The sequence below is a fragment of the Telopea speciosissima genome, chromosome 1 (assembly GCF_018873765.1).
Source record: "Telopea speciosissima isolate NSW1024214 ecotype Mountain lineage chromosome 1, Tspe_v1, whole genome shotgun sequence".
NCBI lineage: Eukaryota > Viridiplantae > Streptophyta > Magnoliopsida > Proteales > Proteaceae > Telopea > Telopea speciosissima.
Window position 1 is genome coordinate 2,892,163 of NC_057916.1, and position 24,536 is coordinate 2,916,698.

The 24,536-nt window shown below is 39.6% G+C and overlaps 2 protein-coding genes across 3 annotated transcripts; both read left to right on the forward strand.

Annotated features, from left to right (window-relative positions):
• Positions 1-2,730: 2,730 nt before the first annotated feature.
• LOC122666000 (protein PIGMENT DEFECTIVE 338, chloroplastic-like) lies at positions 2,731-9,070 on the forward strand. Of its 2 annotated transcripts, none has more exons than XR_006333493.1 (8): positions 2,731-3,701; positions 4,022-4,096; positions 4,186-4,257; positions 4,827-4,907; positions 5,072-5,169; positions 6,030-6,155; positions 8,260-8,343; positions 8,480-8,597. XR_006333493.1 is itself a non-coding variant. In XM_043862120.1 (8 exons), the coding sequence occupies exons 1-8, from the start codon at positions 2,793-2,795 to the stop codon at positions 8,654-8,656; spliced, it is 1,587 nt and encodes a 528-aa protein (XP_043718055.1). In that variant the 5' UTR covers positions 2,731-2,792; the 3' UTR covers positions 8,657-9,070. The 2 variants fall into 2 exon arrangements, 1 of the variants encoding a protein (XP_043718055.1); XM_043862120.1 differs by having other exon boundaries at positions 8,295-8,343; positions 8,480-9,070.
• Positions 9,071-19,184: 10,114 nt separating this feature from the next.
• Positions 19,185-23,889, forward strand: LOC122648941 (LRR receptor-like serine/threonine-protein kinase RGI5). Its single transcript, XM_043842265.1, has 2 exons — positions 19,185-22,540; positions 23,211-23,889. Exons 1-2 carry the CDS (start codon positions 19,681-19,683, stop codon positions 23,591-23,593), a joined length of 3,243 nt encoding a protein of 1,080 aa, XP_043698200.1. The 5' UTR covers positions 19,185-19,680; the 3' UTR covers positions 23,594-23,889.
• Positions 23,890-24,536: the final 647 nt, after the last annotated feature.

Below are 24,536 nucleotides of genomic sequence, written 5' to 3' on the forward strand. Positions count from 1 at the left end.
ACATCCTGCATAGAAATGGATAAAAATAAGTGGTCCAACCCTGGTTTTAAAAATCAGTAGGGATCTGTATTGATTCCAGCCGATATCAATCGTATCAGGTCATATTGATTTTGTTCTCAACTCCCAATTAAAACTATTGCACCTAGGGATGCAAGTTTGGCCATGATGGCCTGAACCCATCCTGTGCCTGAAGAGGGCCTGGGCTGAGATACCTTGGTCTTAAGGGCGGGTTAGAGCAAGGACTTTCTGGCCTTGAGTCAAGGCCAGACAGACTGGGCAAGGGTTGAGGTCTCGGACTGAACATGGCCCGACCTCACTTACCTTACAACCAAACGGACCCGCAGGAATTTTGTACTTCTCCTCAACTCCAGCAAAGAGGTGTGTGTTTTAACGCCAGAAGTTGCCTGTTATTATATGGAAATGTAAATAAGATTTAAAGTCAAGCTTAATCTAATCTGTTAAGCAAATACCCAAAAATCATGAGATTTAAAACTCCTTCAATCCAAGTTGATACTTAGCGTCCTCTACATCTCCAGCAATCGATTGGACATCAACCATGCTGAGGATAGCTTGAGGCCTAGGAAAGAGGAAGACAGTCCCAAGCCCATCTAACTTTAGGTTTTCACTGGCCCAGTCCAAATTTTAGAAGCGCAAAAGAGGAAAACTTAGCCTAGCCCAGCCCAGCCCATCCCAGCCCAAGCTTAATCTTAGGAAAATATTTCATTTCCAACCACAAAGATCTTGGGTTCTCTACGGTAGGCTTCCATTTACTTTTTGAGTTAGATGTGTTTTAGGAATTAATTAAATATATGAGTAAGTTATAGGTTGCATTTAATCTGTTATAAACTGACTTAATCACTAAATCTTACCCTTCATAAAGATACTGTAAGACCAATCACATATGCAGATAGAGGACCGAGTTTTCCTTAAGCCATGGTGAAGGGGGAATCCCTTGACCGTAGCTTTCAGACGGGCAGGAGAAGTTATCATGCAACAGTGTGTTGGGGGGGGGGGGGGGGATGTTCGACCTAGGATGGTGGTTCAACCTGCGCTGTGAAAGAAAACTTTCTTCCCAAAACTTATATGGGAAAAGGGTAGGCATGCTAGCTCTGTGCCAGCATCAATCCGTCTCTCCCACCCCCTATGGAAATGACCCCCTTGCCTCCCTATTCCACCATCTCTATTGGGTACAACTGCTAGCTCCAGGAAAGTTAGCAGCGTGCCCAACCCTCTCCCATCTTATATACATAAAGGTAGGGGTGTAAATGAATAGCCAAAATTCGTTTCCATATCTGTGTCCGTATCCGTTTAGCACTATCCAAATCCGTCCGAAAGCTAAACGGATGCGGATACTAATAGACTATAGTTATTCGAAAAGCTATATTTACATGTAAACGGATAAAATATCCGATCTGTATCCGTGTCCGTATCCGTCCGATGGCTAATCGGATGAGGATGCTGATGCGGATATAGCGCTATCCGAGCCGAATCCGATCCGTTTACAGGCCTACATAAAAGTCATCAACTCATCATATTCTGGGGTTGTTTTAAGTACCAAATTTCTGGCAGGACCCAAGCCTGCAGCAACCCAAGCCCAACCCGAGGGACCTTAGATTTCTTTCTTATTTAGAGGTTTGGGCATGGCCAGGTTCGGGTTCTCTTAATTTGGATTTGATTTGGATATGTGAAGTTTTTGCCTGTCAAGTAAACCTTTCATTATAAATAAATCCGAAGCTCTGCACTCTGAATGGCTTGGTTTTCAAACCCTGCAATCTGACCGTTGTACAAATAGTTTGAATTCAAATGTAATCATACTCTCTCTGATGTATCTATCTATACACAATACTAGGAAAGGGAACATCTGATCGCAGCACACGCCCTGCACCTTGATATAGGAACGTGCAAAATAACCGATGCACCCTTGGAAATCTGGAACCCCAAAAATAATCAATAATATCAAAAATTGAGTTACCATTGAAATGAATTGATATCTATCTTCTTTTCTTTTATTTATTTGTTTCAACAGGTTATTATTCCAATTTAAGTCGAATTACTAAGACTGTATACAAATCGAATAAGAATTAAATAAAACCAAATCGATTCCGATTGATTTCGCTTTAAGATTATGAAAGAACACTATAATGTTATTTGTTTGACTTGTACTTAAATTTTCCCTTTTAATTATTTAGGTACAAGTAGGTGCTAAAATACAGGAAACCATGTGGCTCCGATTTGGATTTCTGACAATCTGGAGCGATCTATCTATGTTGGGTTTCTATGATTCAAGCTGATTTCAACCGATTCTCAATCGATTCCAACTGAAACTTAATCAAGATCGGCTGGATCCGATTCAGATTCTGATTCCAAGTTCAATAACCTTGATGTCCACATGAGCGATCCATGAGCCAACAAATCAATTGTTTGGGTGGCTAAGAATGGGACCAGGGTTTAAAGAATTGGTGAATCGTCCAGGTTCGATTCCACTTTTTTTCTGTTCTAAATCATATTAATATTCACCTCCAGATTCTCCGATTTCTACCCTTTTATGCCGAATCCAGGGTTAATCGGACTGATTCCGGCTGAATTTGGAATCGGCTGCGACCGATTCCGCCACCGATTCGGGGTTTTAAAACCCTGCCATGGGCGCAGCCACACGTTTGAGAACTCAAGTCCAAGACATGTTTATTAGAGAAGAGAAGTAGTAAAACTTAAGGGGAATATTGCTTGGGAAGTGGGACTAGAACTGAAGCAGAGGGCTTCAATCAGCTAATGAGGTGCTGGAGCTGGATAAGATGTCAGGTCTTCATCATCCGTGTACCTGTAAGCCCCTCAATTTCTTGAACTTATCCTGTCTACTTAATTTCACTGCACCATTCAAAATCATTCAAAAGAATACTACAATTTCAAGCACCTTCAGATGTCCCGTTTCAGTAAGTTCAAGCTTCTTTCCTGTTTCCAGTACGGGGACTCTTGAGAGTTCAGTTTTCTCCCCGGATTCTCTGATTTGGAGAAGAACCCATGTACCCTTTTGCTCCTCCAATGATGACTATACGGAATTCGGGGGTACCCGTGTCTCGAACAAACCCGAAAATGAGAGATTTCAGGAAATTGAAGGGCTTGAATTGCTGGGAAAGCCTTCGCCGATACCTGTAAACGGTGGTTCTGTAACAGAGGTGGAATCTGAGTCTCCAAAGCCTGATAGAGATGATGCTTTGGCTCCTTTCCTGAAATTCTTCAAAACTAGAGATTCTGGTGAAGAAGTGGAAGAAGAAAGTGAATCAGAAGTGAATAAAGTGGAGGAGTCGCAGTCGCAGAAGGTCCTTGTCGAGTATTACGAGCCAAAACCTGGTGATTTGGCGGTGGGTGTTGTTGTGTCGGGCAATGAGAATAAGATCGATGTAAACATCGGTGCGGATCTTTTGGGGACAATGCTGACTAAGGAAGTGCTCCCTCTCTATGATCAAGAGTTTCCGTATCTTTTGTGTGATATGGAAAAGGATGCCGAGGAGTTTATGGTTCCTGGGAAGATGGGCATTGTCTGGGATGAGGATGCAGTGAGTGGGGAACCCGTGCCAGGGAGGCCGGTTGTTGAAGTAGGGACAGTGCTTTTCGCTGAGGTCTTCGGGCGAACACTTAGTGGACGACCTTTGCTCTCCACAAGGCGGCTCTTTCGGCGGGTTGCGTGGCATCGAGTGAGGCAGGTTCTCTTCTCGCTTTTCGTAAAAATTTTAAGATATAATGTTACACCATTTCTGAATTTGGGTTGCTTGAGGCTTGCATTTTTAAATTATAATTGTGCCATTTTGTAGTCCAGTTTCCCTTTTTCTTTAGAATTTTTCAGACCATGCAATTTTAGGATGAAGTCTCTTTAGGATAACTGATAGATAACTGCAAATTTGCATATGATTTAAAATTGAAGATTTGACAGAGAGAGAGAACCCCCCATTGAACATGTATGGTTAACGATGGAATTATTATTCTAACTGAAAGCTTACTTTTTTTTTTTATTTCCCCCTTTCAGATAAAACATTTCAATAAACCTATTGAGGTTAGAATTACGGAATGGAATACGGGTGGCCTTCTTGCAAGAATTGAGGTGTGCGCCTTTATTTGATGTTCTCAGCTATCTATCTGTTATGGTGTTTCTTCTTCCAACCATTTGCATTGTTGGAATTTTTTTTCCAGGGTTTGCGAGCATTCCTTCCTAAAGGTGAGTTGATGGGTAGAGTTAACACCTTCACAGATTTGAAAGAAAATGTAAGTTAATCATATCCCTTGGTCAATTACCCAGTCTGTTGTTATCTGAGCCAATTACGCATTTATCACAAGCTAGATTATGATATGCTTTTAAACCATGTGCCCAATGTTGCTTGCCCATTTAGCAACTTTTAAATGCACCATATCCCCAAATCTGTAATCATAGGTGACCATAGTAACTCAGTCCAGAGATGATCCTAGTTGCAAGAGTCCATACATTCGGTCACTAAAATTTCACCAAATTTTTTGTCATTTGAATGAGTTTGAGTCCAAGTGGCCAACTGTTGTATTTGTAGATTGAAAGCATAAACCACTTCTGGTGTTCACAATTACTGTATAATCCGTATATCTTGTTTACATTTCTTGCTTAATGTGAGCGGCTTGAGGCGATAGGCAACTGCATCTTAATCTTCTTTTCTGTTTTTGTATTCCAACTGCATCTTTATCATACTGATATTTTAGAAATTTATTTCTGTTTTTTTTTTTCTCAAGCTTTGCTTTACCAAATAGAAGCTTAGCATTATGCCATTGAGATATGCTTAATGAGTGTTGTTTTTGTTGGTCTGCAGGTGGGACGCCGGATGTTTGTGCTGATTTCTAGAATAGATGAAGCTAATAATGACTTAATAATCAGTGAGAAAGAAGCTTGGGTTAGTTCATTTTCTCAGCCTTTTCTTCTTCTACATCTGGCTTTTTCTCCCACAGGGATGGGGGGGGGGTGAGGGGTGTAAAACTGCTTTACACTTCTCAATCATGTCATTTTCCCCTTTGTTTGTGGAAATGGGAAGGTCACTATAATTGTTTAGTATTTCAGGCATTGTTGCACCTTCAAGATGGAACACTTCTAGATGGCACTGTTAAGAAAATTTTTCCATATGGGGCACAAATAAGGATAGGTGAGACCAATAGAAGGTGAGAGTTCTGCTCTATCCTGCCCTGCAATTTTATGTGGTATTCCTAATTGCTTAGTTGAAGTTTTATCTTTTGTTTCTTGTTCTTTCTTGTTCTTTCTTGTTCTTTCCAATTTGAACATATGTCTAGTTTTCTCCTGCAAATCCAATGTAGAAAGAGTGCAGAGCCGTAACCTAAAATTGCAAAACAAAGAACAGATGAAAAGAATTTGCAGACAAAAAGATAGGTTGATGTGTTTCTAAAGAAACTATATTACATCATTTTTATGTAAGTAATCTGAAATGCTACCATTAAGGTTCACTGAGACTAGCACTCATTAGGACAGCTTATACCTTTATAAATGCTCTAGTTTATGGTATGTTCATCATATAAGCATATGAATTTGCAAAATAACCCTCTTTTCGCCATTAAGAAAAGAAAAATGGAGAATTTTTTACCATATTTTTGCTTTATAAAAAAGATAACAATTGACATAGCCAAAACCTCTTTGGAGGATGCAATAAAAAAGACAATGTCCTCCATTGTGTTCAATATGGTGATATGTCCCTGTGCCATTCTTTTATTGTACTTCTTAAATTTCTGTGTGAGCCACCAGAGCAAACTGAAACCTGAGTAAACTTAAATTATATTGTTATCTCACTTGGTCTTTGCTGGTGCCCTCCCTTTGCTCTCTGATAGTTAGCAAGTTTCTACTGTTATTGTAACTGATAGTTTTGTTTGGTGTCCTTAAAAAATCCTTAATGCTTTGTTTTATTTAGAGATTTCCATTAATGGACATAGTTTGCACTTGTCTTTTCTTCTTGTTCAACACTCTCCAACAAATCTTAGTTCATGTTCAAAATACTTTCTATTCCTTGCAGTGGGTTGCTGCATATCTCAAGAATAACGCATGGCCGAATCGGTTCTGTCAATGACTTGCTAACAATAGGTGAAAATGTGAAAGTTCTAGTGGTGAAATCAGTGTTTTCTGATAAAATATCACTAAGGTGAGCAAGACATGGATTCATGGATTTTCACCTTTCAGCTTTTGCATTGTTTAATCAACAATACAGAAAGATCACTTATGTATTGGTGTGGGTAATTGCCATATGGATAGTGCCTGTCTTTCAAAGAATTTCATGATGTGGACTGAACACCATTTCAGCGTGATGGATGTGTATGTTCTATTTTTTAGTATACTTTGCTATACATGTAGGAATTTGATTGTATTCTGTACAGTTTTACCCTCTCCCCATCAATGAAAATTTTCACTTTTCTCCTTTTTGCTTTCGAAAAAAACTGCATGCACTGTTTGGAGCTACTGCTTGTCACTAGCGAGCTTGTTGAGAACTAGATAGTTTATAATACGTATCTCTTAACCTAAGTTTGAAATGGAGGATACAAGAATAGGAGTGAAGTTCCTGATAAGAAAGAAGACGAGCCGAGAGCTTGGGGAGAGTATGCTAAGTACAATGAAGCAATAAAAGATTGGTTACGGATCCTTCAAAAGTTTAGACCTTCTTAAAAGCGACATTACTGACATTAGTAGGGGAACTGCATTTTGTTTCATAAGGATCAACAGGCCCAGATTATCTTCAGACATTGCATTCTCTTTCAAAGAGCTGGTTTCACCTTGGATACTATCCCCAGCATTTTGAAGACACCCTTATCAGTTATTTGTTCCCCCCCCCCCCCCTCTTCTGGGAGTGGAGAAGAGGATTTACATGAAGACACCATCCATCTTACTAGACAAAGAGTACAATAGAGCTTCAATTAAGATCAAGTGGTGAGGAAATATATGCATAGCTTAGGACTAGTAATAATTATGGCTTTGGATAGGGCTGATTGGAGGAAAAGGATCCATCTGGCCGACCCCATTTAGTTGGGATAAGGCCGAGTTCAGTTGAGTTGAACCTCACTCTAGTTTACACAAAGAAGATTAGACCAGATATTGAATGATTCTTTTGTTTTATTCTTTCCATACCCTGCAACAATGAATGAAGTAGAAGTCTCCTTGAAGATTTTTCTCTCCAATAAATAGAGATTCAAAGATAATATGTTTCTTATGGGGGCGAGGGGGAAGTAAAAACTATTTATTAGGTGAGAGGTATGAATCTATCCTCTCTTGGGGTCTAGAATGGATTAAGGGTATAGAAATAACTAACATTTCTTATGGATAACCCATTTATGTCAAACAAAGCCACCCCTATGTCTAATGTGGCTATTCCAGTTCAACTTCCTTGTGTATTACTGATATGAGCAAAATGATCCCTATGGATTTGATGGGTAAGGGTAAATTCATGTTCCTGGACTCCTCGTACTGCTGCTTCTCCCCACTCTCTCCCTTGGAGGTACAATTAGAAGTTTATTGATGCATAGGAACACAAGAGGGTGCACTAGTGATGTTCAAGATGATGCTTGATACATTAATTCCTAAAATTGCACTATAAAAGAAAGTATGTCCTTGAAAAGTTTGTCCATTTTAGTGTGAGATTGTTCCTTTTGTGATTATGTGATAATGGTTTTATTGGATCTGCTAGTCATTTGGATTTAAGTGGATAAAAGACACTAGTGATGTTCAAGATGATGCTTGATACATTAATTCCTGAAATTGCATTACTAAGAAAGTTTGTCCACCTCTGAAAAGTTTGTCCATTTTAGTGTGAGATTGTTCCTTTTGTGATTATGTGATAATGGTATTATTGGATCTGCTATTCATTTGGATTTCAGTGCATAAAAGACATAGTCTTTTAATTTCTCTTTTTTATGTTGCATTGAAGTGGGGTGGTGGTGACGTTTGGGAAGATTCCTATCCAATGGTTAATGGTTGCGTTCACAACATTTGCACACATCAACCCATTTTCCTTATTTTCTCCCACTTGCTTAGGATTCCCTTCTCTATTTCCTATAAGGATCACGGTATAGAAACCTTGTCACAGATAATTGTGCTTGAACAGATAGCCTCTGTCTTCTGATCTGGCATATTGCCCTCCTATCCACATTTGTCTTAACATTCTGTTGTGTACAAAAAAAAAATTCTAGGATTTTGCGACTAAATTGTTATAATTATTTAGAAGATTATTATTGGGATATTTCTGATGCCAATTACAGTGGCTAGCTTCTGAAGATTCTATTGTCGCCTGCAGTATAGCAGATCTTGAAAGTGAGCCTGGCCTATTCGTATCAAATAAAGAGGTGATTCATTATAGCTCGCATTTGTCTCTGTTTGGCTCCTGGAATTCTTGTAGTGACTTAATGCTACAATCTTTCTTTAAAATTTTGACTACAAGATTTCTTGTTAAACTCATTCTCACTTTCCTGTGTTGGGCAGAGAGTATTTTCTGAGGCTGAAGAGATGGCTAAAAAGTACAGGCAAAAACTACCAGTTGTTTCTGCAAGTCGTAAGCTAGATGACCTTCCGATTGATGTTCTTCCATTTGACGACGAAGCAAGATTATATTCAAACTGGAAATGGTTCAAATTCGTACAAGATAATGCTTCAAAATGACTGATGAGGTGGCCTGCTTTGTACGATAGCGAGCTGGGAAATTGGGAGGTGCTCAGTCCTGCAATGCCTGAAGAAACTAAAATATCCTTGTTTACATAAAGTGACAAACATTAACATAAGGGTGTTTTAGTGTTTTCTAAATTCAATCCATTTGAAAATCGATGGAGGCAAGGTATATGATCTTGTGATCACACCTTATTTCCTTTTCTTTCTTTTTTTTTCTTCTTTAGATGAATATTGTCTTTGTTGACAATTCTAAGATATGCAATGTCAGAATTTTGTATTTTGTACCATATGTAATTGCTATTTGATTAATATGAAAAGATACCCCCATCAATCCAACAATCTAAATGACCAAACGGGGAGAAAGCCGCTGGTGAAAGAAACTTCACCGCCAGTCACTGGTTAAAGTCAGTTTGGTCAACCTTAACGTTTCCATCAGCTTTTACATGGCAATATGCTTAAAAGAAGAATGGGATTCAGTTCCTCTTTGGAGGGCATCGCCCAATGAGTGCGTGCCTCACAATGAGGCATCCGACGGTTGGGCTGTGCCAAACATATTCCGGCGTGTGCATAGTCAACCATCAGGATGTGTGTGACACAGCCCAGCCGTTGGATGCCTCATTGGGCGACGACCTTCCAAGGAGAGGAGCCCAATTCAGATGACTCTTCTATCCAATTCAATTCGGATAATGCGTAACATAGTTTATCTGATTCAAATAGATATCCAACTAATAATAAAAAATTAAGTAGCTAATGATCTTGAAGGTTCTTGAAGATTGGACAGATTCTAGAGAATGAGGAACATAGTTAAGACAATTGAGAGGCATGAATTGAGAGTGAATGGTATCCATTGGAGAGAGAAACACTCAAGTTACACAAGTCAGGGATGTAAATGAATTGTCTAAAATCCAAATTTAATTCACACATGTATCAAGCCAGGGGATATCTTGATCCGATCACATCCAATCTATATTCGATCTGTTCACATCTCTAAACTTGAGGTCATGTCCCTTATAATGGAGGAAATTTAGGTCATGTCCCTTATAATGGAGGAAATTGGAGTTGGTTAACAAAAGTTAAGGTATAAGAGGATTCTCTTGGGTAGATTGGAAAACATAAATAAATAAAAAATGAAAGAAAAATATAATAAGATAAATTAATTAGTTTTCATGTCTTTCTCCCTTTATTTTCAAATATTTTCTTTTCTATTCTTACCTTCCAAACATAGCCTTTGCCTGTGCAGAATGAACATTGATCTTACCGACTTTTTCTTGGGAGGAATCTTGATTGGCTTGACTCATTCGGAAGGCTCGCAATGATAAAATTTCTGATGGGGGTATTCGGTGGAACAAGGCTCGCAAAGGCTAAGTTTATTGATATGGTGTAGGCTAGGGGTGCAACAAGGCTGGGATGGGCCGGGTTTTTGAAAACCCAAGGCCCAGCCTAAGTCCCTAGGGCTTACCTTAAAACAGGCCCGGCCCTGCTGGGCTCAAGATAGGTCGGATTTGGTCATGTTTTAGTCCTTTAATGTTATTTTTTTACCCAAAAATGAGAATAAATTTTTACATAAATATTTATGCATTTAATATACTAATCAGTGATGTATATTAAATGTAAATTATAATACTTGATCTATGTCTATGTGAATTGTATGTATATTATTATAATACATATGACCCCTCCCCAAACCCAGCATTGGCGAGAGCCTCGTGCATTAGGTACGCTTTTTTATATGTAGAGGGGCCAATCTAGGCTCATCGCAAGAACTCAGACCAAGCCCTTCAGTGCTCAGGGCAGGCTTTAGGGTGGACTTGGGCTTGCAGGGCCAAATTTGTATCCTTAGCGTAGAAATCCCAGCCCTAGCCTTGCCCGCTGGCTAAAAAACCTAGTCCTGGCCCTGTGGTGGTCAGGGCGGGCTTTGTTTTGGGTCGAACAAGGATTTTCAATGTGTAGAAGGTAATTTCCATTGTTTTTCTATTATGAGTAAATTACTCCTCCGTCCCCTCGATTATGCTCAAATGATAAACCCCTCCCCTGGTATTGAGTAATAACTCTCCCCTCCTCTGCATTAACAAGATTCTATCAGTGGTTGTTAAGTGATACGAAAAGACGATAATACCCTCATCTCTAACCTTACTCTTCCTTCTACCTCCTGTAACCCCATCACTCTTCTTCTTCCTACTCATCTCCAAAAGCTGTACCGTTTTTGGGGAATGAAAGTTTATTTGGAATTAGTTTGATGTTTACCATGAGCTGTGCGTACCTCCCCTCCCACCTCTGATTTGTTCTTCTCCTTCTTCATCTTCTTCTTTCACATATGATAAGACCTCCTCTGTTCTGGCGCTGAACCCTGCAACAGATCAGCACCAAAGAGAGCCTTGGTGAGTTATTAATCTTGGGCGATTGGCTCCGAAATCTTGATCGCAGGAAGCCCATCTACTGGCGATTGTAGTCCCTGAATCTTGGCTCCAGATACTTATCTCTTGGAAAGATTCAAAGTCTGGTTTAGACTTGGTTCTGTTTTACCGCCAAATCTGGTTTCAGGTCCCTTCGGTGGTTCCTTTATTAATGAATGCTCTAGTAGACTAGAACCTAATCGTTTAAAGCCTTTGTTACAAGTCTATTCAATCACTGTCCAGAGGTCGGGTTTCTAGGTGAGTTAGCTGCTGTAGAGATCTACCCAAGAAACTTCTTGATGAATCCTTTGTTGACAGCCCAATAAGGGCATTTTTAATTCCCTCGTCGAATGCTACGGAGGCGGAGGCGGTAGTGGTTATGGACGTGGTGACCGTGGCTGGTCGTGAGGGCTTTTAGGGTTTTGATATGGTTAGGGTTTGCTTATCATGAATGGTTTCTTAATAGGTTTAGTGGGCCTATTCCTCCTGAAATTGGGAACTGCAAAACTGGGAGCTCTCCCGCGGACTATAACCCAAATATGCTGAGGAAAAATCAATTACCCAAAGTCGACTCTGCTTCCACCGGAGTGTTCGATCGACGGAAGAAGAAGAGAATTTCTCTCTTCCAGAAGATCTCTTTTTCATTTCTCTCCTGTTATTAGGGGTATTATTGAAATATCACAAATATAAGAATATTTTGAGATTTTAAACTGATGTCGGATCACTTAACAGCCATTTTTAACAGAATGAGAAGATTGATAGAATCTTGTTAATGCAAGGGAGGGGAGAGTTATTACTCAATACCCAGGGAGGGGTTTGTCATTCGAGGATAATCAAAGGGGAGGGGAGAATAATTTACTCTTCTATTATTTTACTGACTTAAATGAAGGAAAAATGACCAAAAATAAAGATCAAGGTTTGGAAATCAAGAATAATCGAAATTGTCCGACCCCAATTTCCGATTTGAATCAGCCGATTCTAGCAATCCAATTATTGAAAATATTGAACCATGCCGGTAAGGTTCGGTCCTAGGAAATGTAACAATGTAGCTAATACTCATTGCAAGAGCTGCTGGTATTTGGTTCTATACTTCTGTTATCCTCCCTTATGTATTGATGAGCCTTTGTTGTCTGAATGTTAAATCTGTTCGTGGGCTTTGATTTTAAATAAAAGGGTAAATTACATCCCCTTCCCTGTACTTTGCTCTAATAACACATTTCTCTCCTTGACTTTCCTCAATTATATCTGCTTCCCTTATCATTTACGATAAATTACTATTTCACCCATGCCGTTAGTGTCCGTTTGTCAAGTCGTGACATGGCATAGTAATAATTTCCAAATTGACCTTGGGTCCATATAAGATGACCCTTTTACCCTTTTGATTAAAAACAATCCTTCTTCTTGTTCCTCCTCTTGCAACCCCACCTGCCCACACACCTCTGCAATCCCGCCCCTTTACTACAATTTCGCTCCCTTTCAATCCCTTTACTCGTTTAAAGCTGCACTTACCGATAATTGGGTCCATGTAAGATGACCCTTTTGAATAAAAAGAGCTTATGGATGATGCTTTAAAAAATGAGATTTATTGGCATTTGGCCATGAGAGAGAGGCTTGAATTCTAATAATACACTATGAATGACCAATAAATCGATGTATTTGGTATGTATTCTTGAAATACATTTTAAGTCGATTTTGCATCCTCTAGATAAAAATGAATTTTGCTAACTTCACACAAACTCACTGCAAGACTGCGTATGACACTCGCTAAATTGCATTTGGATCTGGCTCTCCTCCAGCCGTGGTGGGAGTTGGAGGGTCCAGCCCCACAATGAAATTACCAAACCATCCCCCTATTTGTGGGTGTTTTCGTTGGGCTGGACCTTCCAGCTCCCACGACGACTGAAGGAGAGCCAAATTGATTGCATTTTCTTTGAAAAATTAGAAGCACTAAAAACTATAAAAGGGTTATCAATTAGTCATCCCTGAGCAGTGCAGTGCCCTCACAGGGCAAGTTATAGAGTTAAAGATTCTAAACATTTCAATTTTATTGGACACATTTCAAAAAATGAGAAAGTGGCTTCTACGGGACCCAGAAACAAAAGGCCCAATAACCTAACCCAGATATGCCTTAAGAGTTAAGAGCAACTGAACAAACTACAAGGCCATGAAAGTACTCTTTAACTGTACTCTAATCTCACTTACAAGTCTGAAAATTAACAAAATATTAATAATACAAGTTAAACTAGGCTACAGATAGGGTTGCGGCTTATCCTCACAGCTGATCTCAATCCCTTGTTTTAAGGGTATTCTCTTTCAACACATAGGAAAATAGTCCATCACACAGGAGATGGATATTTAAATTCAAAATGAGACAAGGTGGCAAAGCTATTCTAAATAGGGTTATGGGCTCCATGAACTAATGACAACAATGGATTATTAAAAAAAAAAAATCATAAGACGATGGGCACTTAAAGATATGATGATAGAATAGAAACGCAGGCTCTCCCCCAACTTGCTTGACCTACAGGCTTAGGTTAATTTGTCTCCTCTTGATTGCTTTCTTCCTCTTATCCATTACTTAAATACAGTAGGGTAAAAGATGCCTAAGATGCCAGTGTGTGGATTCCTTCCCATGCCCTCTCTAGGGTTTAAGTATCAGTATTTGTTGTAATTGATATTGATAGCCGACCGATATGGATCAGTGGTATCGATTAAAAAAAATGTGTTATTTTTTTTATAATTGTATCCGATTTAAATCTAATATGTTTCGATGGATATTGGTATTAGAATTGATAACATGTACTAAAACCCTAGCCCATTCACATTTGGATCAGTAGATCCCACATTGACACTCTCTATCTTCCCACACCAAATGACTCCCTTTATATGAAACCATCTCTTGCATGTCAGTTGGTGTGCGTGATGTCCCACACAGGGTTTTGAAACATAGGGTAGAATTTGCCAATCCTAGTCGATTACTGACCGATTCTGGTCTATCCAAATCAAAATCGACTGAGACTAATCTTGATCCCGATTCTACTCTTTAAAATCCTAGTTGTACACTCGCATCATAGAAAACCTTTCCCCAATATAACAATATAAGGTGATACACTTGGATTTATTTTCTCTGGCCACACTTAGGATATGTACTTGGTTCTCAAGGCTCAATAACCAGGAATCTTTCCGTACATTTTTTTTCTTCCTTTCAAGTTCCAAGTCTATGAAAAAATATTATAGTAAATTAGTGTAAGATGAGAGTTAAGTAATACACAAAGAGGCTTAAGTTAAGCCTTAAGGTATGTTGCCTTAACTCTGTCAGATACAAACATGTTAGAAATATACTTAAATGGGTCCAATTGGATCCTGATTCTCCTCTTTTGTAGGACATGTGTATAGAGACAGAAAAAAAGCTGAATTCCTCCCTAAGACCAGGTTCTCAAAACCTTTATGATTCATAGAAACTAATATTTTTGAGAAGCTAGTGGCGCATTCACAGTAGTGTCTTTTGAAGGAAAAAAAAAAACTCCATTTTAAGTGAGTGTGTACTAAGGCTGTGCTTGGTATGCATCTTTGAAATGCATTTTAGGTCAATTTTATATTCTTGAACTATAAAAAAAAATTTATTTTTATCATTCAAAAATGCAAAATCGACTTGAAATGCCAAACGCAGCCTAAGACAGAGGATTGGACTGGAAGGATCTCCATTTATCAAACCAAATAGTACGACCCACTTCTCCATCTTCTTTATTAAATCTCAAACAAAAGCCAAAACCTTATAAAAGTGAGACAAATATCTTATATTGAATTAGCTTAATACCTTAGTGAATATATTGTACTTTGTTTGGATGTTAGGCCTTAATTGTCCGCTTAATACTCATTGTCCATATCGTAATTTCACTTAGGTAAAGAGATTCGGGTTCTCTTTCTTTATTTTTTATGGCAAAGAGATAACTCCCTGGACCTCTAGAGCCTCCAGTGTGTTGGCCAATGAGAGCACATGCATAAGCATCCCTTTGGATGGGATTTTCATCTTTTCATGAGAATAACGAGGTACTTTTACGCGTTTTTGTGTGTAGTTGCAGAAGCCACGCAAGCCACGCGATCAAGTAATGGTTTTTTTTTATTTTTATTTATCAATGATAGTTAATGGATGATGAAATAGTGAGACGCCAACCTTCAGAAATGTAAATGGAATGAGCATCTTCTGCTTCATTAATATTAGACTCAAGCAAGAAGAATGCTGTCCAGACACTTTATGTGAACCCAAAACGAGATTGTAAAACCCAGAATAGACATGGGATCTGCTTCCAGTGATTTCGATTTGGATTGGATTAGAATCGTTTGAGATCAGACCAACTATAAAACTTTGAATTGGGAAGAAGAAGCAAAGATTTCTATTAAATTGCTCGTTTAGCGAAGTTTTGAGTTCAAATCTCTTGGTTCACAACTTCCGTCTCACCATATTGAATAGAGTAAGACCTAAAAAAAATATAGATTAGCGATTCTAAAATAGGTTACAAGAATGGACATTAATCAGAATCAGGATTGACTGATTCCAATTCGAATGAGTCGATTCTATGGATTCCAATCTGATTTCTACTGATCAAAGTATCGTGAACCATCTAAGATCGGAACACTTGGTCCTAAGGAGGATCTGATTCCTAGTTAGATTTATTTCTCTGGGCCCAAACTTGACCTTATGTGTTTGTGTTATCGTCCAGAGTTAAAAATTTTAGATCCATGAACCCAGACCAGGATACTAAATTGGACATCCATTAACAGGTCTACCAGCAGTTTCAGGAATGAGTCCGTATTGACTCAACAACTCAGTATACAACTCGAATGGGTTGGCATCAATTAACTCACAGTTTTAAAAATTGGAATCCGAATCAGCCAATTCAACCGATCCCAACTCTGGTCAATTCTATTGTAGTTGATTCTAGGACCAAAACCCTAGAATCATAGAGTTTTCGGCTGCGTTTGATACGCATTCTTGGAATGCATTCCATGTCAATTTTGCATTCTCAGACCATAAAAATAATCATTTTTTTCCACCCAAGAATGTAAAATTGACCTGAAATGCATTCCAAGAATGCATACCAAACACAGCCGAATTCATATTTAAGAGCTGACTCTAGGGTTCTTTAAGGCCGATTCCAAATTGGATCAAAATCAACATGGATCGATTAACGTGCAAGACTTGTGATTATAGTCCACGCTTGTAATTTATCAAAACTTATTAGTCAAAACTCTTAAGTGCTTTTTCTTGGCAACTTGACTCGTTTCCTCTCTTCTTATGAGAAATTAAAAACAAGGTGAAGAACTATTTAAGATTCTGTTCCTAATTTTTTAAACAGCAGGGTTTCTTAATGGTGTTGGAAAAGACAACCTGAATTGAATTCAACAGGTTAAAACTGAATCAACCCAAATTAAAAGAATTCGATTCAATTTTGGTTTTGGAAACTAAAATTTCATTCAGTTTTGGTTTTAGGCTAAAAATCATCGGTTTGAACCGAATTGAATAAAGTGTAACTCATATACATCAAACCCGAACCAAATATGAACTGTACTAAACCTTAAATTGTTAAACATGAGTTCCAAGATTTCAGTTTTCATTTTTTCCATTCCGCCTCAATCTTCAACTATTGACTCTCTTCAATTCTCTTCTGTAATTATGCACTTTTGCTCATTTTGAAGATATTTGATGGACTTAATTGGATCTAGGTATGTAAAAAGGGCTGAAAGGCACCGAATTTGCCATTGTGGGTCTGTATCTTCATGAAGTTGTAATCTCCTTCCAACTCTATTTGTTTCAGCAGGTTATTCCACTTAAGTCAAACTTGAACCCACTATGAACTGAATGAAACCAAATATAGAAACCGAATAGGAACAAAATAAAATCGAGCTGATTTGATTTGGTTTTGGTTTCAATTTGAGGGTATGAAAAACTATTTGATTTTGCTCTGATCTTTTATTTGTAGATATTATATCCTGAATTGAACCTAAACCGAACAAAAAAGCAAAATTGAACTAATTGACATCCTTGGGGTTCCCGTACTGGCAAACTATAAACAAATACATAGCCAACACATCTATATTTGTCATATGGTACGTAAACAGAGTTTGTCAAGTGTATGAAAAAAAACATTGAAAATTAAGAAAGATTGAATTATGGTTGGAGTAGCAATAAGCATGCAAGGACATACATAGGGATGCATGTGAAAACTATAATTAACTTAAGACATAAAATTTGACATGTGACTAATGCAAGCCAATAAAAAGGAAAGAAGTCTGAATCCAAGAGAATGACTCGAAGAAATTAACTTTAGGAAGATGAGAGAGATAAAAGATATATGGGAAGGATGGCTTCTTGCCTCCTTTTTGTCCCCTTTCAAAGTGTACTTGGAACAAAGAAACACTTCCATTTGTGTTTCTCCGTTTATGTTTTTTTGTGTTTTAGATGTCCGAGTTCCACAATAATAGAAAAACAAACCGGCGAAACAACAACATAAACACTCCTGTGATCCAGATCCTTTACTACCGAGCTGCCCAGTAGGATCGTGCTGTCCACACACGGTGCTGCATATAATGACCGCCTTACCCTCACTCGGGCAAGACGTTTGGGAAAGAGTAAGACGAACACTGCACGTAACACCGTGTCTAGGCAGCACAGTTCTACCGAGCAGCTCGACAATAGAGGATCCAATTGTGCGAACTGTTACCAAACGCAGCATGGGCAAATTCCTCTTATGTGCTGAGTTGGGCCTGAACTCAATCCCAACATTAAGTGTAAGCAAAGCCAATGACAAACCTTAAAAATTAATTTTAGGGTTTGGTTTGATGACTTTCATCCAATCTTATCTTATTTCTCAAACTCCGAGATATTAGATGAGCAGACTTGTGTTGCATTACAGTCAAAAGCTCAACCACAAACCCTAATCGTGAACTGTGCCCTTTATATATTTCAACCCCCCCCCCTCTCTCTCTCTCTCTCTCTCTCTCATAGTCTCATGTGTGTATTTTTGCCTTCTCTGGTCCCAAAACGCACCCACTATTTCTTCCTCGGTAACACAATCAATTAACTCACTTACTTTACAACATCACACAGTAAAAAAATTTACATTTACCAGCTTTACCACCACTGAAAATATGAAAACTTCCTCTAAGTTCACGCCCCTCCCCTAAACCCTAATTCATTCTTAATTCACAAACCATGTTTTCACTATTATTTTGTTCTATAGTTTTATATGTGATTTGTATTATACAAAATATAAAGACATTGAAGTGGTTGCTTACTCCAACCCTTCTACAGTTCTACTTTCACGATCCCCTAAACTGCCTCGCTCCTATTATCATCAAATCTCCTGTTCCCTAGGCATGGTGCCAGCTTCCCTCCCCCCCCCCCCCCTAAGCATCTTATAACTTGGATATTATCTGACTCACGTGATATAGGTTTTGGGTCAGCTCTGAACCGGAATCTATCCGAAATCAATTGGAATCGGTTTGAACCCTAAAAACCCAGCATAGATCGATTCTTCGGATCAGTTGGAATAGACATGAATCCTAGAAACCCGTCATACAACGGTAGGAATCAAATTGGTACTGGATAAATCAAAATCGAAATTGGGCCCGGACAAAATCAGAATCAAATTGGTCTTGATAAATTTCAATTCTAAATGTTTCAGAGCCGCCAATTCTAGGGTTTGTGGGATCAGATCGTTGGATTTCAAATCTGATAAGCTGATTTTAGGGTTTTTGAGACCAATTCGAACCAATTCTGATCTGGTCCGGCCAGAATCGATAGGGAATACAACTGATTCGACTAATCCAATTCCAATTCTTAAGGAGATGAAATGAGGATAAACAAGAAGGCTTTGCTTAATAAGATATGGTCAAGGTCAACAGAATGGAGAAAGGGGTCTCGGGGTCTCTATGCATTGCGTAAACTTTGATTGGTGAGTGACACGCGTGCCGCAGCACCGTTCAGTACTCTGTATTACAATGTCTATAGTGTCTTCCCCTCGTGCCATCCCTGTCAGCCTTAACTTACGCATACAAGAAATTCAGTAAATTCAGTAAATGGAACTATGCATGACCATGGCCATGGTATATATTATATAACCACATTCAAACGTTCTTGACAACAGATCGAAAGCTTAAACTCGTAGCAGCTCCACCAATTTCCCCCCACCCAACTCCACCTTCCAATGGAAACTCAAATAAAAAAGCCCACCTTTGGTGATGAACAATAAGACCATCTGCCGCACCAACTGTGGTAGGTACTACTAAGCATCAGCGGCGGCGCCACCCACCAGCAACGCCACCTCTCTGACAAGGAAAGGTTGTGTCAAAGGTAAGAAAAGTGAAACCACCCTCAGTTCCTCACCATAACTCCCAGTGTTTGGAGTATCTTCACATCTATACTGTCATTTTTTTTTTTCACTCACTCGCATGTTTTAATGCTTGGTGTGAACTTTAAGCATCCTTAGTTCTCCACCACCACCACTCCCTCTCCCTCACATGCATGTTGTCCCTTAGAGTGGACTTTAACCAGCAGATGCTCCACCACCATCACCCAACCAACCCCATTTCTTAACCTTCTTCCCCCACCTTTTGAACTCTCTAATGGAGAATATGACCCATATCATCAGCTGCTGGTGCTGCTTGCTCTGTTTCTTCTTAACCTTTTCACCTACACTAGTCTCTTCTCTGTCTCCAGATGGACAAGCCCTTCTCTCCCTTCTTACATCTGCAGATGTTTCTTCAACATCTTCTTCATCCATTCTTTCTTCTTGGAACCCGTCACACGCCACACCTTGTACATGGCAGGGCGTGACATGCTCTCCACAAAATAGAGTCATCTCACTCTCTGTCCCAAACACATTCCTTAACCTCTCTACACTCCCTTCACAGCTTTCTACGCTCTCATCTCTTCAGCTTCTCAATCTCTCCACCACCAATGTATCTGGTCCCATCCCTCCCTCCTTCGGTCTCCTCGCCCACCTGGGCCTTCTTGACCTCTCCTCTAATTCTCTCTCGGGCCCTATTCCACCGGAGCTCGGCATGCTCACGTCTCTTCAGTTTCTCTTTCTGAATTCAAATCGTTTCTCGGGTTTCATTCCTCAGCAACTCGCGAACCTCTCGTCCCTCCAAGTCTTCTGTCTCCAAGACAATATCTTAAATGGTTCCATACCTTCGCAACTGGGCTCAGTGGTCTCCCTTCAAGAGTTTCGAATAGGAGGGAACCCATACCTGAGCGGCGAAATACCTCCTCAGTTGGGATTACTCACCAATCTCACCACATTCGGCGCTGCGGCAACTGCGCTCTCTGGTGTGATACCCCCAACGTTTGGCAACTTGATCAATCTTCAGACATTGGCTCTTTATGATACCGAGATATTTGGTTCGATTCCGCCTGAACTGGGTTTGTGCTCGGAGCTCAGAAATTTGTATCTGCACATGAACAAGCTCACTGGTTCAATCCCACCTCAACTGGGCAAGTTGCAGAAGCTTACAAGCTTGCTTCTTTGGGGAAATTCTATTACCGGACCAATCCCAGCTGAGCTCTCCAACTGTTCATCTCTAGTAGTCCTTGACGCTTCTGCAAACGATATTTCTGGTGAAATCCCATCTGATTTCGGGAAGCTAGTGGTTCTTGAACAACTTCATTTATCAGATAATTCAGTCACGGGTCCAATTCCGTGGCAGTTGAGCAACTGTACCAGTCTAACTGCTCTTCAGCTTGATAAGAACCAGTTATCAGGGCCTATTCCGTGGCAGGTTGGTAATTTGAAATTTTTGCAGAGTTTATTCTTGTGGGGTAATTTGGTTTCTGGAACTATCCCTTCTTCTTTTGGAAATTGCACTGAGCTTTATGCTCTTGATCTTTCGAGGAACAAACTCACTGGGTCGATCCCAGAAGAGATTTTTGGTTTGAAGAAGCTGAGCAAGCTTCTGCTTCTGGGGAATTCATTGTCAGATGGGTTGCCTCGAAGCATCTCAGAATGCCAGTCTCTTGTAAGACTGAGGCTTGGAGAGAACCAGCTCTCAGGTCAGATTCCTAAGGAAATAGGTCAGTTGCAGAATCTTGTCTTCCTTGACTTGTACACCAATCACTTCTCTGGTGACCTTCCTATTGAGATTGCCAATATCACAGTTCTTGAGCTATTGGATGTGCACAACAACCACATAACTGGAGAAATCCCGTCTCAGTTGGGAGAGCTTATAAATTTGGAGCAGCTTGATCTTAGTCGGAACAGGTTCACAGGTGAAATTCCTCAGAGCTTCGGAAATTTCAGTTACTTGAATAAGCTAATTCTCAACAATAACTTACTCACTGGGTTGATCCCCAAGTCTATTCAGAACTTACAGAAACTAACGCTACTCGATTTGAGCTTCAACAGCCTCTCTGGTCCAATACCCCCGGAAATTGGTTTTGTGACAAGCTTGACAATTAGTTTGGACTTGAGCTCAAACAGGTTCACAGGAAAAATCCCTGAAGAGATGTCGGGTTTAACTCAGTTGCAGTCACTTGATCTGTCCAATAACATGTTCTATGGAGGAATTGAAGTTCTGGGTCACTTAACCAGTCTCACTTCTCTGAATATTTCCTTTAACAATTTCTCTGGTCCTATCCCTGTAACCCCATTCTTCAGGACTCTATCTTCAAACTCATACATCCAGAATCCAAAGCTCTGTGAATCCTTTGATGGGTCTACTTGTTCCTCAAGGATGCTTCAACGAAGTGGTCTAAAGTCTGCCAAAACTGTAGCTGTCATATCTGTGACTCTGGCATCGGTAACAATGGCTATTCTTGCATCTTGGCTTCTTTTATCCCGAAATCGGAAGTACATGTCTGATGGGTCCTCAGATTCATCAGCCTCTTCATCGGGTGCTGAAGATTTCTCATATCCATGGACTTTCATCCCATTTCAGAAGCTTAATTTCAGTATTGAAAACATTCTCGAGTGTCTGAAAGATGAGAATGTGATTGGGAAAGGTTGTTCGGGAATTGTTTATAGAGCTGAGATGCCCAGTGGAGAATTAATAGCTGTGAAGAAGCTTTGGAAGACAAAGAAGGAAGAAGAAGCCGTGGATTCTTTTGCCGCAGAAATTCAAATTCTTGGACACATCCGCCATCGAAACATTGTCAAGCTTCTTGGTTACTGTTCAAATAAATGTGTTAAGCTCTTGCTTTATAACTACATCCCTACTGGGAACCTTCAACAGCTGTTACAGGGGAACAGGAACTTGGATTGGGAAACCAGGTATAAGATTGCTGTAGGATCTGCTCAGGGTCTTGCCTACCTTCATCATGATTGTGTACCGGCGATTCTTCACAGGGATGTAAAGTGCAATAATATACTTCTGGATTCCAAGTTTGAGGCTTATCTGGCAGATTTTGGACTGGCCAAGCTGATGAGCTCTCCCAGTTATCACCACGCCATGTCAAGAGTTGCAGGATCCTATGGATATATTGCACCAGGCAAGTATATATCTTCTCCAAGTTTCTATTACTTAACTTTTCATTCCCTCTTATACATTCAACTATTACAAGGCTTATTCTTATTTTTTTTTAAATAAGCTTTCTTGTAGCTCCTTAATCCAGTGAACATTACTCAGGCTTCTTTACTTATTTTCTTCCCTAAGCTGATTAAATTTGCAGCTGTGTGCTGATTTCTTATTAGTCCATATGAATTTCACCCCCCATTGGTTTTGTCATGATCTTATAACTGCAAAATAATGATATTAGTTTTCTCATTATCCAACCAAATTAGATAGCAGCAACCATCCAATGTTTGGGTGACAGGGACATTCCCAATTATTATTTTCTCCGTCCAATTCATTGTCTGTTTGATTGTTGAGGTTAACGATCTATGTGAATATAATAAAATGCGGGGTTTCTCCTGCACAAATCATGTTGTATGGTCTGCTTTTTGGTGATCTTAGATTCCCAACTTATGTTTAAGGTTTATTTTCCTTCCAGCTCATATTATCTGAGTTTAGTATGCTCTGTGATCCCTGATGCTTATGTTTGATGTTGTATCAAGTAGTTATGGTCTCTTGATCTTCTTAATTTACCTTTTCCTCAATGTGATGCATCAAGCTTGACCTGACTTGTAATTCTAATTAAAAAATTTCTATGGTTCTGGCAGAGTATGGCTACACCATGAACATAACAGAGAAGAGCGATGTCTACAGCTATGGGGTAGTCTTGCTGGAGATCCTTAGTGGCCGTAGTGCAGTAGAGCCCCAGGTTGGTGATGGGCTCCATATAGTTGAGTGGGTGAAGAAGAAAATGGGGAGCTTTGAGCCCGCTATAACCATCTTGGATTCAAAGCTCCAGGGATTACCTGATCAGATGGTGCAAGAGATGCTGCAAACACTAGGGATTGCAATGTTCTGTGTGAACTCATCACCATCAGAGCGACCCACCATGAAGGAAGTGGTCGCATTGTTGACAGAGGTGAAGAGCCCACCTGAAGAATGGGGAAAAACTTCACAGCCTCTCATAAAACAACCATCAACCCCAAGTTGAAAGTTTCTCTCCTTGTTTAGTTCCCAGAAGTCTCTCAGTTAAGATTTGTTTTCCTTATCCATGAGAAAGAAAAGAATTGGAATGGGTAGGAAAAGGTTGGAAGAAGTTCTAATTGGAGCTATTCTTTTTTATGTGTTGATGGTGGTCCTTGGTTATCATTTGTACAGAACTACAGATTCCAAAAAAAAAATGTTGGCTGGTTTTCTACATGTTTTCATCTATTTTTTTCCCCTTAATTTCTCTGGGTCCCATTTAACTTCATATACAAAATAGACTAAGCATTGATTATTGAACCATAAAATTTTGCAGAGATGGCTCTTAAGGAAACATAAATGTTGTGAATGAGAGTACTAAATAGAGCATGGACCACAGTTTCAATTTCATTTTCACCTGAAACATTTAAGGACCTGAACCACATGGAATCAAAGGAAGGAAAGAGAAAAACGGGAGATGAAAGACACTTATCTGGTTTGTAGGCCATATGATGCAGGCTGAGGAGCAGACAAAGAAGCAAACACCAACGCCTGAGCTGCCCTGTGCACGTGCCTGGTCAACTAGTGGCTTTTGTCTCTCATTCTCAGGAATTCTCTCTCTTGGACCATCCACACTCTTGGATTTTCAGAAGTGATTTGTGTGAGAAAAGAAGATTTGCAAAGATAAAGTTCAATATTTCATTTGTTCTCTTCCCAAGAAGATCCGCAAAGATAAAGTTCAATATTTCATTTCATTTGTTCCCATCCTCTGTGTATTCCATTCATTTGCTCCTGGGAAAAGAGACCCAATTCAAAGCTTCCATTAAATTTTGCACTTTCGCAGCATGAACCTGAGGAGACAACCCAAATGCCTAGTCGTGCCATAGATGGGCATGGGAAAATGTATGGTCCCCGTGCAAGAGAAACGACAGTAAAAGATACGGCCCCTTAAAGGCTTAGCAAGCGGTGAA

Bases quoted from the DNA above. Each gene is read 5' to 3' on its own strand.
- LOC122666000 (XM_043862120.1), top strand. From the start codon at position 2,793: ATGTCAGGTCTTCATCATCCGTGTACCTGTAAGCCCCTCAATTTCTTG. The intron at 4,258-4,826 runs GTAAGTTAATCA...GTTGGTCTGCAG, and splicing joins TCACAGATTTGAAAGAAAAT to GTGGGACGCCGGATGTTTGT. The intron at 4,908-5,071 runs GTTAGTTCATTT...TTAGTATTTCAG, and splicing joins TCAGTGAGAAAGAAGCTTGG to GCATTGTTGCACCTTCAAGA.
- LOC122648941 (XM_043842265.1), top strand. From the start codon at position 19,681: ATGGAGAATATGACCCATATCATCAGCTGCTGGTGCTGCTTGCTCTGT. The intron at 22,541-23,210 runs GCAAGTATATAT...TGGTTCTGGCAG, and splicing joins CTATGGATATATTGCACCAG to AGTATGGCTACACCATGAAC.